General features: G+C 38.2%; 1 protein-coding gene across 1 annotated transcript in view; it reads right to left on the minus strand.

Annotated features, from left to right (window-relative positions):
* LOC138177557 (protein-cysteine N-palmitoyltransferase HHAT-like) overlaps window positions 1-13,299 on the minus strand; it is a 245,301-nt gene that overhangs the window by 102,840 nt on the left and 129,162 nt on the right. Inside the window, exon 3 of the mRNA XM_069108780.1 lies at window positions 1,540-1,684. Coding sequence (XP_068964881.1) covers window positions 1,540-1,684 — 145 coding nt within the window. The remainder of the gene's footprint in view (window positions 1-1,539; window positions 1,685-13,299) is intronic.

Raw genomic sequence — 13,299 nt, forward strand, 5'->3', positions numbered from 1 at the left:
GGCAATTCTCTGCTCAACCATTTGGAGAGACCCCACTAACCAAAACCAACAGGCAACAGGCTACAGCACTGGGGAGGGAAGGGTTAGCAATTGGGAAAGTCAATCTGTTCTCTTAAAAATTAGGAAGTTGGGCAAAATAGCATGATGTCTGAGTGGTTCGAATTCCCTCAGGGAGCTGGTGTAACTCTTAGTCACTGCCTCAGAGAAGAAATCTTGACTATAAATAAACGACAATCAACGAATGACATGATTTTCTCACCAGAACTTCTGAGTAGACACCTCCCTTATGTCAGCACACAGCTGCCCACTTAGCTTAGCTGGAGAGGTTGAAATGATCCACTTAATGTACAGTTAACTAGGAGCCCTAGTCAAACAGATTTTTATTAATTGGGAAAAAAGTGAAATTTTTTTAAAGAGACTAAAACTTTGGAACCAGCTGACATTAAATTGGATCCATGGCAAGCAAAGACCTCTATGTTGAAAATGGGATCTGTATGAGGGCAGGAGGATTTTCAAGGAACTAAATGGAGCAAAGGTGGAGTCACAAGTGTGGGCTGGGCTACCCATACACTGAGGCATCTTGGGAGAGAAAAGGAAATTAGAGAAAGTAATAGCAAGGATAGGTGACATAAAAATGTTTGTGGCTATGAGAATCTGAGATGCTCATTAAAATACGCCATTAAAATGACAGGATCATAGATTTAGAGCCAGGTGCCTCAGAAGGCATCTAACACAATTCCTTCATTTTACAAATGAAGAAACTGAGGCCAAGTTAAGTGACTTGCCCATGATGATACATCTACAATAGCTAGCGTAATTTATATAGCACTTTAACGTTAGCACAATGCTTCACAAAAGTTTTCTCATTTTATCTTTACAACATAAAGGTGGAAGTAAGTGCTATTATTATCTCCCATTTTGTGGATAAAGGAACTGGGTCAGACAGAGATTAGGTTACTTGCTCAGGTCAGACAAGTGCTAAGGGTCTGTGGCTAGATTTTAACTCATGTCTTCCTGCCTTTGGATCTATAACTCTAACCACCATATCATAGAAGCTTAGATTGAGTGGCAAAGCTAAGATTTTAGTCCAGTTCTTCTGACTCCAAATCCATCACCTTCTCCACTATACCATACTTCTGCCTCATTAAATGAAAATACCTAATTAGACTCAATGAAAATTGGTGCCCCTACTTAGTGAATGGCACACATGCTAATTCAGTGGTGATCAACGGACTTTTTTTGGCTACCATCTGTGTGGCCCATATTTGTTGAATGCCTGGTACAAAAACTAGAGTGTTGGACTTGAGGTCAAGAAGATCTGAGTTTAAATCCCATCTCTGACTGTTCCTGGCTACATGATCATGGACAAGTTACTTAACCATATTGCTCAGGCAAAAGGAGATCCAACTCTGACCAAAGTATTTATCATGGGCATCATGAATTTAACAATATGGCACTGGTTCAAGATCCCTAAATGCTGACTTGGTTTAGAAATTAAAGAGTGAGTTCTATCCAAAGCTGCAAAGTCACATGACTTACCTTGTAAGAAGATTCTGTTCCAGTAGATTTTTCCAACGTCATTCCCCCCAAGAAACACCAGGTTGGACAGAATCAGCATGGAAGTGGACGCACCAGCCAGGGTGGCATGCAGTCGGCAGCGAGCTTGTGGGGAGAGATGCTGGACCTGTCCCAAAATAACCAGGAAATATTTATTACTAAAGGTAAAAAAAGAACACTAGATTTGCAATGAGGAAAGTCATATTGAAATCCTGGCTCTGCACAGGATCGTGAACATTGACCACTGGTCTTAGAGTCAACAAAACCTGGGTTTGAATCTCACCTCTAATGCTTGCTAGCTCTCTGATGCTGAGCAAGACTAGTCACCTCTATCAGTCTCTGTATTTCCATCTTTGTGGGGATAATATAGTGGTGCCTATACCTTATAGGGCAGAAGTGAAGATGGAACAAGATCAGGTATATAAAGTGCTTAGTAAATCTTAAAGGGCTGAGTAAATGTAAGCTTTTTAGAAATTATTTACTACTTGGCAACTTTAAGCAATTCACTTTTAACTCCCTGAACCTCAGTTCCTCATTTGTAACCAGTTTCCTTATAGTCCTTCCAGCTCTCTATTTTATAATCCTCTATAAAAAGAAGTTTTTTGATCCTCTATAAGGAAAACTTTTCTTTAAAAAAAATTGTATTGGTATCATTTGCTTAAATTATCATTGCCTAAATTCCCCTTTCCCCAGAGTCAATCCATACAACAAAGAATTTTTTTAAAGAAAAATAAAAGGAAAAACATTCATTAAAAGCAATCAACATATTGAAAAAAAAATCTGAAGTCACGTTATACAATCTGAGTCTGGAGTCAGGAAGATCTGAGTTCAAATTGAAAGAGTTCAAAATAGAAGAGTGAGTGCTATCCAAAGCTGCAAAGTTGTGTGATTTACCTTGTAAGAAGATTCTGTTCCAGTAGATTTTTCCAGAGTTATTCCCCCCAAGAAACACCAAGCTAGACAGAATCAGCATTGATGTGGAGGCACCAGCTTTCTAGGCAAGTCATTTAACCCATGTCTGCCTGAGTTTCCTCAACTGTAAAATGGGATAATGACAGCATCTACTTTTCAGGGTTGTTGAAAGGATTAAAAGTGAGATAATATTTGTAAAGCACTTAGCACAGTTCCAGGTACCTAGTAGACACTTAAAATAATAATAATATAATAATGTTTCTCACTCTTCCCCAAGAATCCTCTTGCTTCTGCAAAGGGGGAAGGAGAACTATCTTCTCATATCTCTTCTTTGGGGCCAAGCACACTCTTTTTAATTTTGCAATATTCAGTTTCGTTGGTTTGGTGCTGGTGGTTCCATTCCTTTATATTGTTGTAGTCCTTGTGTATACTGTTTTCCTGGTTCTGCTTACTTCGTTCTTCATCAGTTCTTATAAATATTTCCATGTTTCACTCTCTTCATCATGATTTTTCATTTCTTATAGTTTAGTAATATTCCATTATCTTCACGTGCCACAATTTGTGTGGTCATTCCCTAACTGATGGGCACCTAATTGTTAACACTTCTTTGCATATCTTTTCTCCTAATATGTGTAATCTTTTTTGGAATGTCCCTACTCTCAGAGCAGTCAATCGATTGAAATGGCTGTTAAAATGCCTACCCCCTCCAATGAGTCTTCTGGGATTAATCTGGGGAGCAGAGATAATGTCTCCAAGTTCACTACCCCAGTGCTCACCATCCTCAAAATGCACTTACCCTTGACACATAGAAACTAACTATTTTGGCTATCTATTATTTAGTTTATTTTTTCCTACCTTGTCTCTAGTTTCTCTGCATGTTTGTGTCTAAATTCAAACTCTAGAGAACCAAAACTGTTTTAATCAATTATTCTCTACAGTAACTAGCATAACCATGTGATCTATGTTAGATGGCTCACTGAGTGAGAATATGGTGCTAATGAAGCCAAAATCATAAGTCTGATCAACTCTATTCTTTATTCTCCAATTCATTCTGACCTCAGCCACGCCCCTCAGATGTGCAGGACATAAATCCCATAGGGAACAAATGAGAGAATATGAATCTCATTCCCACTTCCAGAAAAATGGCTTAAAGAGCATGTCAGATTCACATATAAGAAATGCCACATGAAGGTTAACATTTTGTCCTGATTATAAATAACTCAGTTTGTTGTTGCATTTTAATAATTTACCTTAATATAAAGACATCAAATATCTGTGGTTTTATCAGTGTTGGATAATTTTGATGTAGAAGCTCTCCACTAACATAAATTGTAACCTATGACTTAGAATGTAATTCCTAAGCAATTAAAACAAGGTTTTCTGACTTAAAGCCCACTATTCTATCCACTATTTTGAAATTTGCAAAGTATTGTACATGTGTTTTTTTTTCACTTGAGCACAGCAACACCCCTCTGAGGTAGATCCTATAGGTTTCACAGGAGCACAAATTTAAAGCAGATTTAGAAGGTGCCTTTGAACCATCCAGACTAATCCCTTCGTTATACAGATGAGGAAACTGAGGCCCAGAGGTTAAGTAGTTTTTCCAAGGTCACATAGGCAGTAAATGATGGAAATATGATTAAAATTCAGGTCCTCTGACTCCAAATCCAGCACTTTCCATTGTACCATGATGCCCCTGATACTGATATCCCCCTTCTAGGATGGGGAAATGAGGCCTAGAGGGGGGAATGTCTTGCCAGTGGTCATCCAGAAATGAGATCTGAACTCAGATATTCTTTTTTTTTGGCCTTTTGGAGGGCAACTGGAGTTAAGTAACTTGCCCAAGTTTGCACGGCTAGTTTTTCTGTGTGGGTGTTAAGTGTCTAAGGCTGGAACTGAACTCAGTGCTTTACTCACTGCGCCACCTAGCTGCCCCTGAACCCAAATACTCTTAATTCTAAGGAGAGAATCCTATCTACTTGGCTAGCCTGTCTCTTCTCCCCCCCCCCACCCCCGCACTAAAACTCTACTCCAACACTTCATCATTACATTAAGAGCCCTGCAGCAGAGCATAAGTGGGGGCACTCCTACAAACCTGGCAAGGTTTCAAGTATGGGCCCAATGATTGGACTGTACTTCTGCTATCAGAGAACTAGGTTAGGTAAGTTTGAAGATGCTAATCACAAGATCAGCTTTAGAGGAGGGTGGAGTTTGGGGACCACAAGGACACTAACAATCATTCTAAATCTAAGGGGAGTTGTACTGGTGGCTTGTATCAGCAAACTCATTGAAACTTGAAGTAATGAAGATATTTTTCCTACAATTCACTCTTTCCCCTCCCTTCCTCCTTTTACATTATTCATTGGGATTCATAAAGAAAGCCCAGCTTTTATTTCTAAGCAACAGCTGTTCTGGTCACAGGTGCCACATGTGTAATCACTAAATGTAAACAGAGGCTATTAGGATGCATTTGTGACAGCATCACCCCACCTGGCCCAGCCATGCTTTAGAATTCCATGTCTAGCATAAGGAATTCATATGGCTCAGCCCCCAGATGCCTCAGGTCCTCATGCTTTCTCCAAATATGCCAGACTAATCCAGAAACCTGATGAATAAAGGGAGGGAGAGAGGAAAATGATTACTAAAGATGTGGTGGAACCTAGCTTTGTCTTGCCCCCTACTATGCAATAAAGCACAATCCTCTAGTGGGCTGCTCAGATGCACGACCATGGGGTCAAGGTTCCTCAAAGGGTCACAGTATAGAGATCTCTGATAACCATCTTTTTTAGAATCAAGGACTAGATCATAGCTGGAGAGATTCTGGAAGGTCATCTAATTCACGATTCAACTCTCATTATACCAGAAAGAAACAAGAGACTCAGAAGTTAAGTGACTTGCCCAAGGTCACACAACTAGTAAATAGCATAGCCAAGCATAGAACCCAAGTTGTCTGCCTCCAACTCCAATGTTCTTTCATTAAATCTTCCTCTTGTATACTTCCAATTGTCACTGGGTTCCTCAATTAAAAGATCACGACCCCACATGATTAGCTATCTGTCGAAAGGTTCTTTAACAGAATTCCCCAAAGCAACATGCCACCTTCTGCCTCTATGTCTTTTCAAAGGCTGTGCCCTAGATCTGGAATGCTCTCCTTCCACAACTCTGACTCTTGGAAATCCTGTGACCTTCAAGGCTCAACTCAAGGGATCACTTTCATGCTTCTCCAGGACTCAGCCCTGACTCTCCAAACTTCTTTCTCTACCATTTTCTAGCAATTTTCTTACCCTGAAAGACTCCCTGTGCCACTGCAGTCCCTTCCTCTGATTGGTCAGTTCATCCAGAACCTCCATTTTTTAACAGTGCCTAGGCCATAGGCAGCTAGATGGAGCAGTGAATAGAGTACTGGCCCTGGAGTCAGGAGGACCTGAGTTCAAATCCAACCTCAGACACTTGACACTTACTGGCCATGTGACCTTGGGCAAGTCACTTAACTCCAATTGCCCCACCCTCCCCTCTCCAAAAATTAAAAAAATTATCTTCTATAAGAGACCTTTCCTTCATTCCCTCATTCTTAATGTTCTCTCCTCCCCCAAACCTCCTCAGAAAATAGCTTTGTGTTTATTTGGTATATTTTTTATATTTACCTATCTGAATAATATTGTTTTTTCTAAGAAGAATGTCAGGCTCCTTAAGACTGAGTACTATTTAATTTTTCCCTTTGTTCCCTCCAGTGCCTACCACAATACCTGGCACACAGCAGGTGCTTAATTAATGCCTGTTGAACTGAATTCAGTCCAAATAAGAGAACAAGGCTCTTAGAGAAGTTTTCATTTTAGCTGATACTCTTGTGCACCATCTGCAGCTAATGCTGACTGCTCTGTTGGTTTCTCCTTTAAAAAAAATAGTTTATATGCCCTGAATCCATACCACCTGGGTGGGGGGAGGCGATTGTAAGCTATGTGAAACATCAGAGGTAACCTGCCTGAGATTATTAATAGCCACTATTTAGGGAGTAATTTGAGATTTGCAAAGTGCTTTATGGATGCTGTCTCAGATGATCTTTTCAAATCCCTATGAAGTAGGTGTGTTTGCTATCCCCATTTTACAGATAAGGAAAATGAGGCTGAGAGGCTAAGTGACCTGAGCAGAGTCAAATAATACATGAATGAGATGGGATTTGAACTAAGGTCTTCCTGACTCCAAGTCCAATGCTCTATCCAGTTCACCAAGCTGTGTCATTTACAGAGGAAAAGAGACAAAAGGGAAAATTCTCATACAGATATATGAGAAGTGATAATATTTCATAGGATCGCAGAATCATAGCTCACTCCCTGTCAGGGACCTCAGAGGCAGTTAATCCAATATCCTCATTTTACAGATGAGGATACTGAGGCACAAAACCTTCCCCAAAGTCACACAGTTAGTATATATCTAAAGTGGGTCCAAGAGTTTCTTAAGAATATAGGTAAGAAACAGGAAACCAGGGGAAAAATTTTACATCAGATTTCTCTGATAAAGGCCTCACTTCTCAAATATATAGAGACCTAAGTCAAATTTATAAAAATTAGTGCCATCTCCCAGTTGATAAATGGTCAAAGGATATGAACAGGCCATTTTCAGAAGTTATCAATGGACAAATAAAAAATTATCTAAATAACTACTGAGATACCACCTTACACCTATCAGATTGACTAATATGATGGAAAATGACAAATGCTGGAGGGGATCTGAAAAAAATTGGGACACTGAGGCAACATTGGTAGAGTTGCGAACTAGTCCAACTATTCTGGAAAAAATTTGTAACTATGCCCAAAGGGTTAGAAAACTACATACCTTTTGACTTAGCAATACCACTATTGGCTCTGTATCCCAAAGAGATAAAAGAAAAGGGAAAACCCCTATTTATACAAAAATATTTATAGCAGCTCTTTTTGAGGTGGTAAAGAATTGGAAATGGAGATGATGCCCATCAATTGGGAAAATGGTTGAATAGGTTGTGGTATATCATTGTGATGGAATATTATTATGCCATAAGAAATGACAAGCCAGATTATTTTTTTAAAAACCTAGGGAGATTTATATGGACTCATGCAAAGTGAAATGAGCAGAACCAGAAGAACACTGTACACAGTAATAGGAATATTGTAATGATGAACAACTGTGAAAGACTTAGCTGTTCTGATCAAGGCAATGACCCAAGTCAGTTCCAAAGGGCCCATAATTAAAGACCCATCCACCTCCAGAGAGAGAACTGATGAACTCCAAATGGAGAGTGAAGCATACTTTTAAAAAAGACTTTATTTTTATTGTTTTATTTTGTTTGCATTTTCTTTGGAAACATGGTTAATATGAAAATGTTTTGCATGATTCCACATGTCTAATCTATATCAAATTGCTTGCCTTCTCAGGGAGAGGGAAGGGGTGTGAGTGAGGGAAGGAATTTGGAGCTCATATTTTTTAAAACAATTGTTTAAAAAATTACATGTATTTGGGAGATATTTAACAAAATAAGTAAAATAATTTAAAAAAAAAGAATACAAGTAGGAAAAGCTGTGAACTCTAGATGATATGAATATATTATAGAGAAGCACACATAGTTGGCTCCTGCTAAGGTCCTCCATGGATGCCTCACTATGGCATGAAAATAACCCTAGATTCTTGAAGACTGTGATGGTAAAACACAGGTCATAAGTCTATTAGGTACTGCCAATTTGGAAAGTATATTCCTGGAGAGGAGTTGTCTGACTCTCATGTGATAATGGGCTTAATTAAGTCCATGGAGGCTCATTACTAGAAAGCTGGCCAAGGGATGATGACTTTTTTTTTTTTTAGCTAACCACACCAACCCATGAAGATGATCTTGTACAGCAGAGCTTCTTGGATTGGAGTCCATGACCATCCTTTGAAAAATATTTTGATAACTATGTTTTAATATATTTGCTTTCTTTTGTTATCCTTGAATTTTATTTTATGCATTTAAAAACACTGCTCTGAGAACAGAGGGGTCCATGGGCTTTACCAAACTGCCAAAAGGGTCCAGGACACAAAAAAAGATTAAGAACCCCCGACCCAAGGCAACATGTAACAGAAAACATGTGAAGAAGTGTGCATTTCTTAAAGGCTAGCATTTCATTCCATTTCCTGAGGACTGAGGAAGAATGTCTGCTGAGTATACGAGGGAATGCTACTTTTAGAGGAATTAAAATTCAACCACCCAACTGGGCTGGGTGTGATGTTGCCATGGTTTGAAAAGGAATGATGAAAAGAAGAGGACTGAAGCATTGATGTTTGTGTAGCTTGTATTTGCTGTTCATTTGTTTCAGTCATGTCTGACTCTTTGTGGCCTCATTTTGGGGGTTTCTTGGCAGAGATACTGGAGGGATCTGTCATTTCCTTCTCTAGCTCATCTTACAGATGAGGAAACTGAGACAAACAGGGTTAAGTGACTTGCCCAGGATATCCTAGCTAGTAAGTGTCTAAGTCAGATTTGAACTGAAGAAGACGAGTCCTTTCGATTTCAGGCCTGGCACTCTAGCTATTGTGCCATCTAGATTCCCTAAAAGGCAAAGCAACATCTGAAACGGCAGTGAACTACCAGGTTTGTTGTTACTGTTATTGTTCAATAATGTCTAACTGATCCCATTTGGGGTTTTCTTGGCAGAGATACTGGAGTGGTTTGCCATTTCCTTCTCCAGCTCATTTTACAGATGAGGAAACTGAGGCAAACAGAGTTAAGTGATTTGCCCAAGGTCACACAGCTAGTAAGTGTCTGAAGCCAGATGTGAACTCAGGAAGATGAGTCTTCCTGATTCCAAATCCAGTGCTCTAGGCATGGCACCACCTAGCTGCCCCTGTACACCTAGCCCTTAAAAATGAGGAGGTTCCAATCTATCAGTCTGCTTTCTATAGTAGTAGCAGCAATAACTCTGGGCATCACAGACTAGGTTAGCAGACTTCTCTAGAGTACAGAAAGGGAAAGAATAAGTTGTTCTGGGTAGCATTGTATTTTCCAGAAGAGAATATACAAGGAACTTCCCCTTGAAGATCTTCAGGCAGGGAGGAACCATTTATGGAGGAAACTCTAAGAGACATCTTAATAGCTTTCATTTTGCACTTGATCATAAGATAATAAATTTAGAAAGGGACCTTAGATGTCATCAAATTCAATCTCTTCATTTAAAAGGTAAGGAAACTGAGGTCCAAAGAGGTGACTTGCCCAGAATCACACTGGTAGCAAGTAGCAGGCATGGGATTCAAATCAGGACTGAGATGACAACCAACGTTCTGTGGTTCTGGATACTGTTGTTATATTCCCTGAATACATTACTGACAAAGGGTACGTCTCCTTTCAAGAATGTCAGAGGTAAAAGCATGATGCTTTCTTTATCAGTGTCAATAAAGCAGTGTGGAAACATGGAAGAAAATCTGGGTCTGGAACAAGAAGGCTGAGTTCAAATCTCAGCTCTGCCATTTACTATCCATGTGAGCTTGGACAAATCATTAACATCTCTGAACATCAGTTTCCTGCTCTGTAAAAGGGCTGAGTTGGACTAGAAATAACATCTAAAGTCCATTGTATATATTGTAAACATGAAAATATGGCTTAAAGCCCCCGGACATCCTCCTTTTATATGGGGAAAATAATTCAGTGTGTAAGAGACAATCAAAACCACCTACAACATCCTCTAATCTATGAGACTGAAAGGAGAGCATTCACGATGATTTTTTTTTTTGGTGCTGAAATGATGATCTGCTTGCCAATTTTTACCAGTAGCAACTGGGAATGCTGATTTAAAAGAAAAAAAGAAGAAAGAAGAAAGAACAAGAGAGCTGACGCCAAAAAAGCTTGTAAGGAGAGAACAAGACTTAAAATAGAAACCAAGATACATGTAGCCAACTCTCAGTGATACATTCTAACGGGGGACAAAGGATGTCATGATAAATGAAATATACAGAAACTCCAAAGACCTCATTTTAACCAAAAGCTTCATCTGCCTCCTGACAAAACTGTACTTGCTAACAAGAAGCAAAAATCCAGATTTTTAGAACTCCAACTTTCCACTAATAAAAAGCACCAGGAGAATCAGGAAAGAGTCAGGTACAAGGGAAGCTTGTACACACTGGCAGAAGTATTATGGTCAAAGCCATAACTCAGCAGAGTGACCAGGGATTTGCCCTAGATTATCAAATTTAGAAGACATTGATAGAGCACTTTCAGGCCTTCAGTAACACAGAAATAAGAGCTTAGCAACTAGTTAGCAAGAATCATTGATTAAAATGAAAAAAGTTAAGAGATGCCAGACTGATGTGAACTCCTCCCCTGCTCTGCTCCCAAATGTCCTATGATCTTTGTCTCATTCCCTTTGGTGGCATTATCCTGCCCCTCCCCCTACACTGAAGACAGAAGCATGAGCTGCTTATCTTAGCTGAAATTTATGGAATTTGCTTTAGACACAAAATATCCTAATTTAAGTTATAACTAAAGTCATCATCTACAGCTGCCCCTGACTCTACTGGATAGCCACATTCCAAAAAACTTGCATGCTCACTGAAATTTTGTAATAAGAATCCTATTTTATTATCAACTCACTTGGTAATGATAAAGATTGTTTATTTTCAGATCAGATGCTTTTCATAAGATACAGGGTGGCTTTTAATATTTTAGCTTGTGGCGTCTTAACCTCCTTCCTCTTCAGTTAGACTAGTAGTTAATATATATAAAATATATAAATATATAATATATGTATATCTACATATCTACATGTATATTATATATAATATATATGTATATATATATATATCTACATGTATATTATATATAATAGCTACATATTTAGTTTAAATAGTTTCAGTGATGCCATTTGTTTATATATATAAATATATGTGTACTATAGAGATATATATGTATATCTATATCTATAGATAGATAAATATGCTTGCCCCCAATACTGTACATCTCACCTTACTCCCAGAGTTAAGTCCTCCCTTCTAACAAAGAAAAATAGTAAAAACAATTGAGAAAGTGACTGAGTCTGATACTATTTATAACATTCCATCCCAGTAATCCCTATCCTTTTGACAAAGGAAAGAGGTGTGTTTCATTTTTTTCCTCCGGACCATTATTGGTTTTCCAGTGAAGAGTCATTGCGTCTGTATGGTCTTTGTATGTCTACATATGTACAAATTGTCTCCTCCAGTATAAATGCCTTAAGGACTGGGACTATTTCTTTTTTTTCTTTGTTTCCCCAGTACTTAGCACAAAATCTCACACATAACAGGCCTTAATAGATGCTTTTCTATTGGCTGATCAACTGAATGACTTACTTTTTTAGTGGTCTTATTTGTATTCTTGTAGGCACTGAGTATATAATCTTCTTTTGGTTCTGTTTATTTCACTCTATCAGTTTACATAAATCCTCTCATGTTTCTCCACATCCCTTACATTCCTTACTTCTTACTAAAAATAATATTCATTCATTTACTATAGCTTATAATTCAGTCATTACCCAACTGATTGGTAGCCACCTTTTTTCTAGTTCTTTACTAACACTAAAAGCACTATTAGGAATATTTTGGTAAATACAGAAACATTTCTTTCTATCTTTGATCTCCTTGGAGAAAATGACCAGGAGTAATGCTGAAACCAAGCTATTTAGAAACCTGGGAATACTTGTATGAACTGGCACAGTAAGGAGGACCAGAAGAACAATTTATACATTAATGATGACATTTTAAAGACAACTTTGAAGTACTATGATCAATGCAATAACCAAACACAAAGCCAGAGAACTTATAAATTCCACCTCTCTTCTGAAAGAGAAAATGATGGACTCAGGGTACAGAATGAAATAAGTATTTTGGGGACATGGCGAATGTGGAAATTGTTTTGCTTGACTATACATATTTTACAGAGGTTTTGCTTTTCTTTTTTATTGAGGGTGGGATGGGAGGGAGAAAAAAACTGATTTTTTTCATTGAAAAAGAGTAGAAAGTAAAGGAATTCCATGTGAACACTTTTGTGAAGAAAATCAAACAACAAATAGCGAGCATTTGCTATGTACAAGATAATAGGGAAGTACATGGGATACAAGGATATAAAAAACATGATCCTTAGCCTGAAAGAGCTGCATCCCTTCTAGTTTGAGAGACAAGACAAAACAAACATAAAAGGTAACTAAAAATATAAATCATAGCTGTCACTATTGTTATACACTGTTATAGAACAGTATATGTGGTACACTGTTACATCCAAATGAATGGTATGGATCACAAGTGCTAGGAGCTCAGAAGTTCAAGAAAAGGGGAACTAAAAGGAATCACAAGTCATAGATCTAGAGCTGGTAAGGACCTCAGAGGCCAACTCATCCAATTCCTTTGTTTTACTTATAAGGGAACTGAAACCCAGAGAAGCTATAGCTGTCTAAGGTCAGACAGGTAGTATTCATTAGAGATGGTATTTGAACAAAGAATTCATGTTCTTTCCCATCAAATCCTCCTCTTTTCTGAACTTCCCTATTAATAGGTGTGTTTTTTTTTTCATTTTAATGATACTTTTATTTCATTAAATATTTCTCAATTACATGTAAAACAATTTAAACATTTTTGAAATTGAGTTCCAAATACTATCTCTCCCTCCCATACCTCCTTGAGAAGGCAAGCAATATAATATAGATTATACATGTGAAGTCATGTAAAACATTTCCATAATAGCCATTGTGCAAAAGAAAACACAGACAAAAAGCAAGAAAAATGAAGTTTTAAAAAGTATGCTTTATACTACAAAGCTCATCCTCTCTCTCTCTCTCTCTCTCTCTCTCTCTCTCTCTCTCT

Source organism: Petaurus breviceps, unplaced genomic scaffold (assembly GCF_028583685.1).
Source record: "Petaurus breviceps papuanus isolate PSGF00001 unplaced genomic scaffold, PetGlider_PUasm1.0 90434, whole genome shotgun sequence".
Classification (NCBI taxonomy): Eukaryota; Metazoa; Chordata; class Mammalia; order Diprotodontia; family Petauridae; genus Petaurus; species Petaurus breviceps.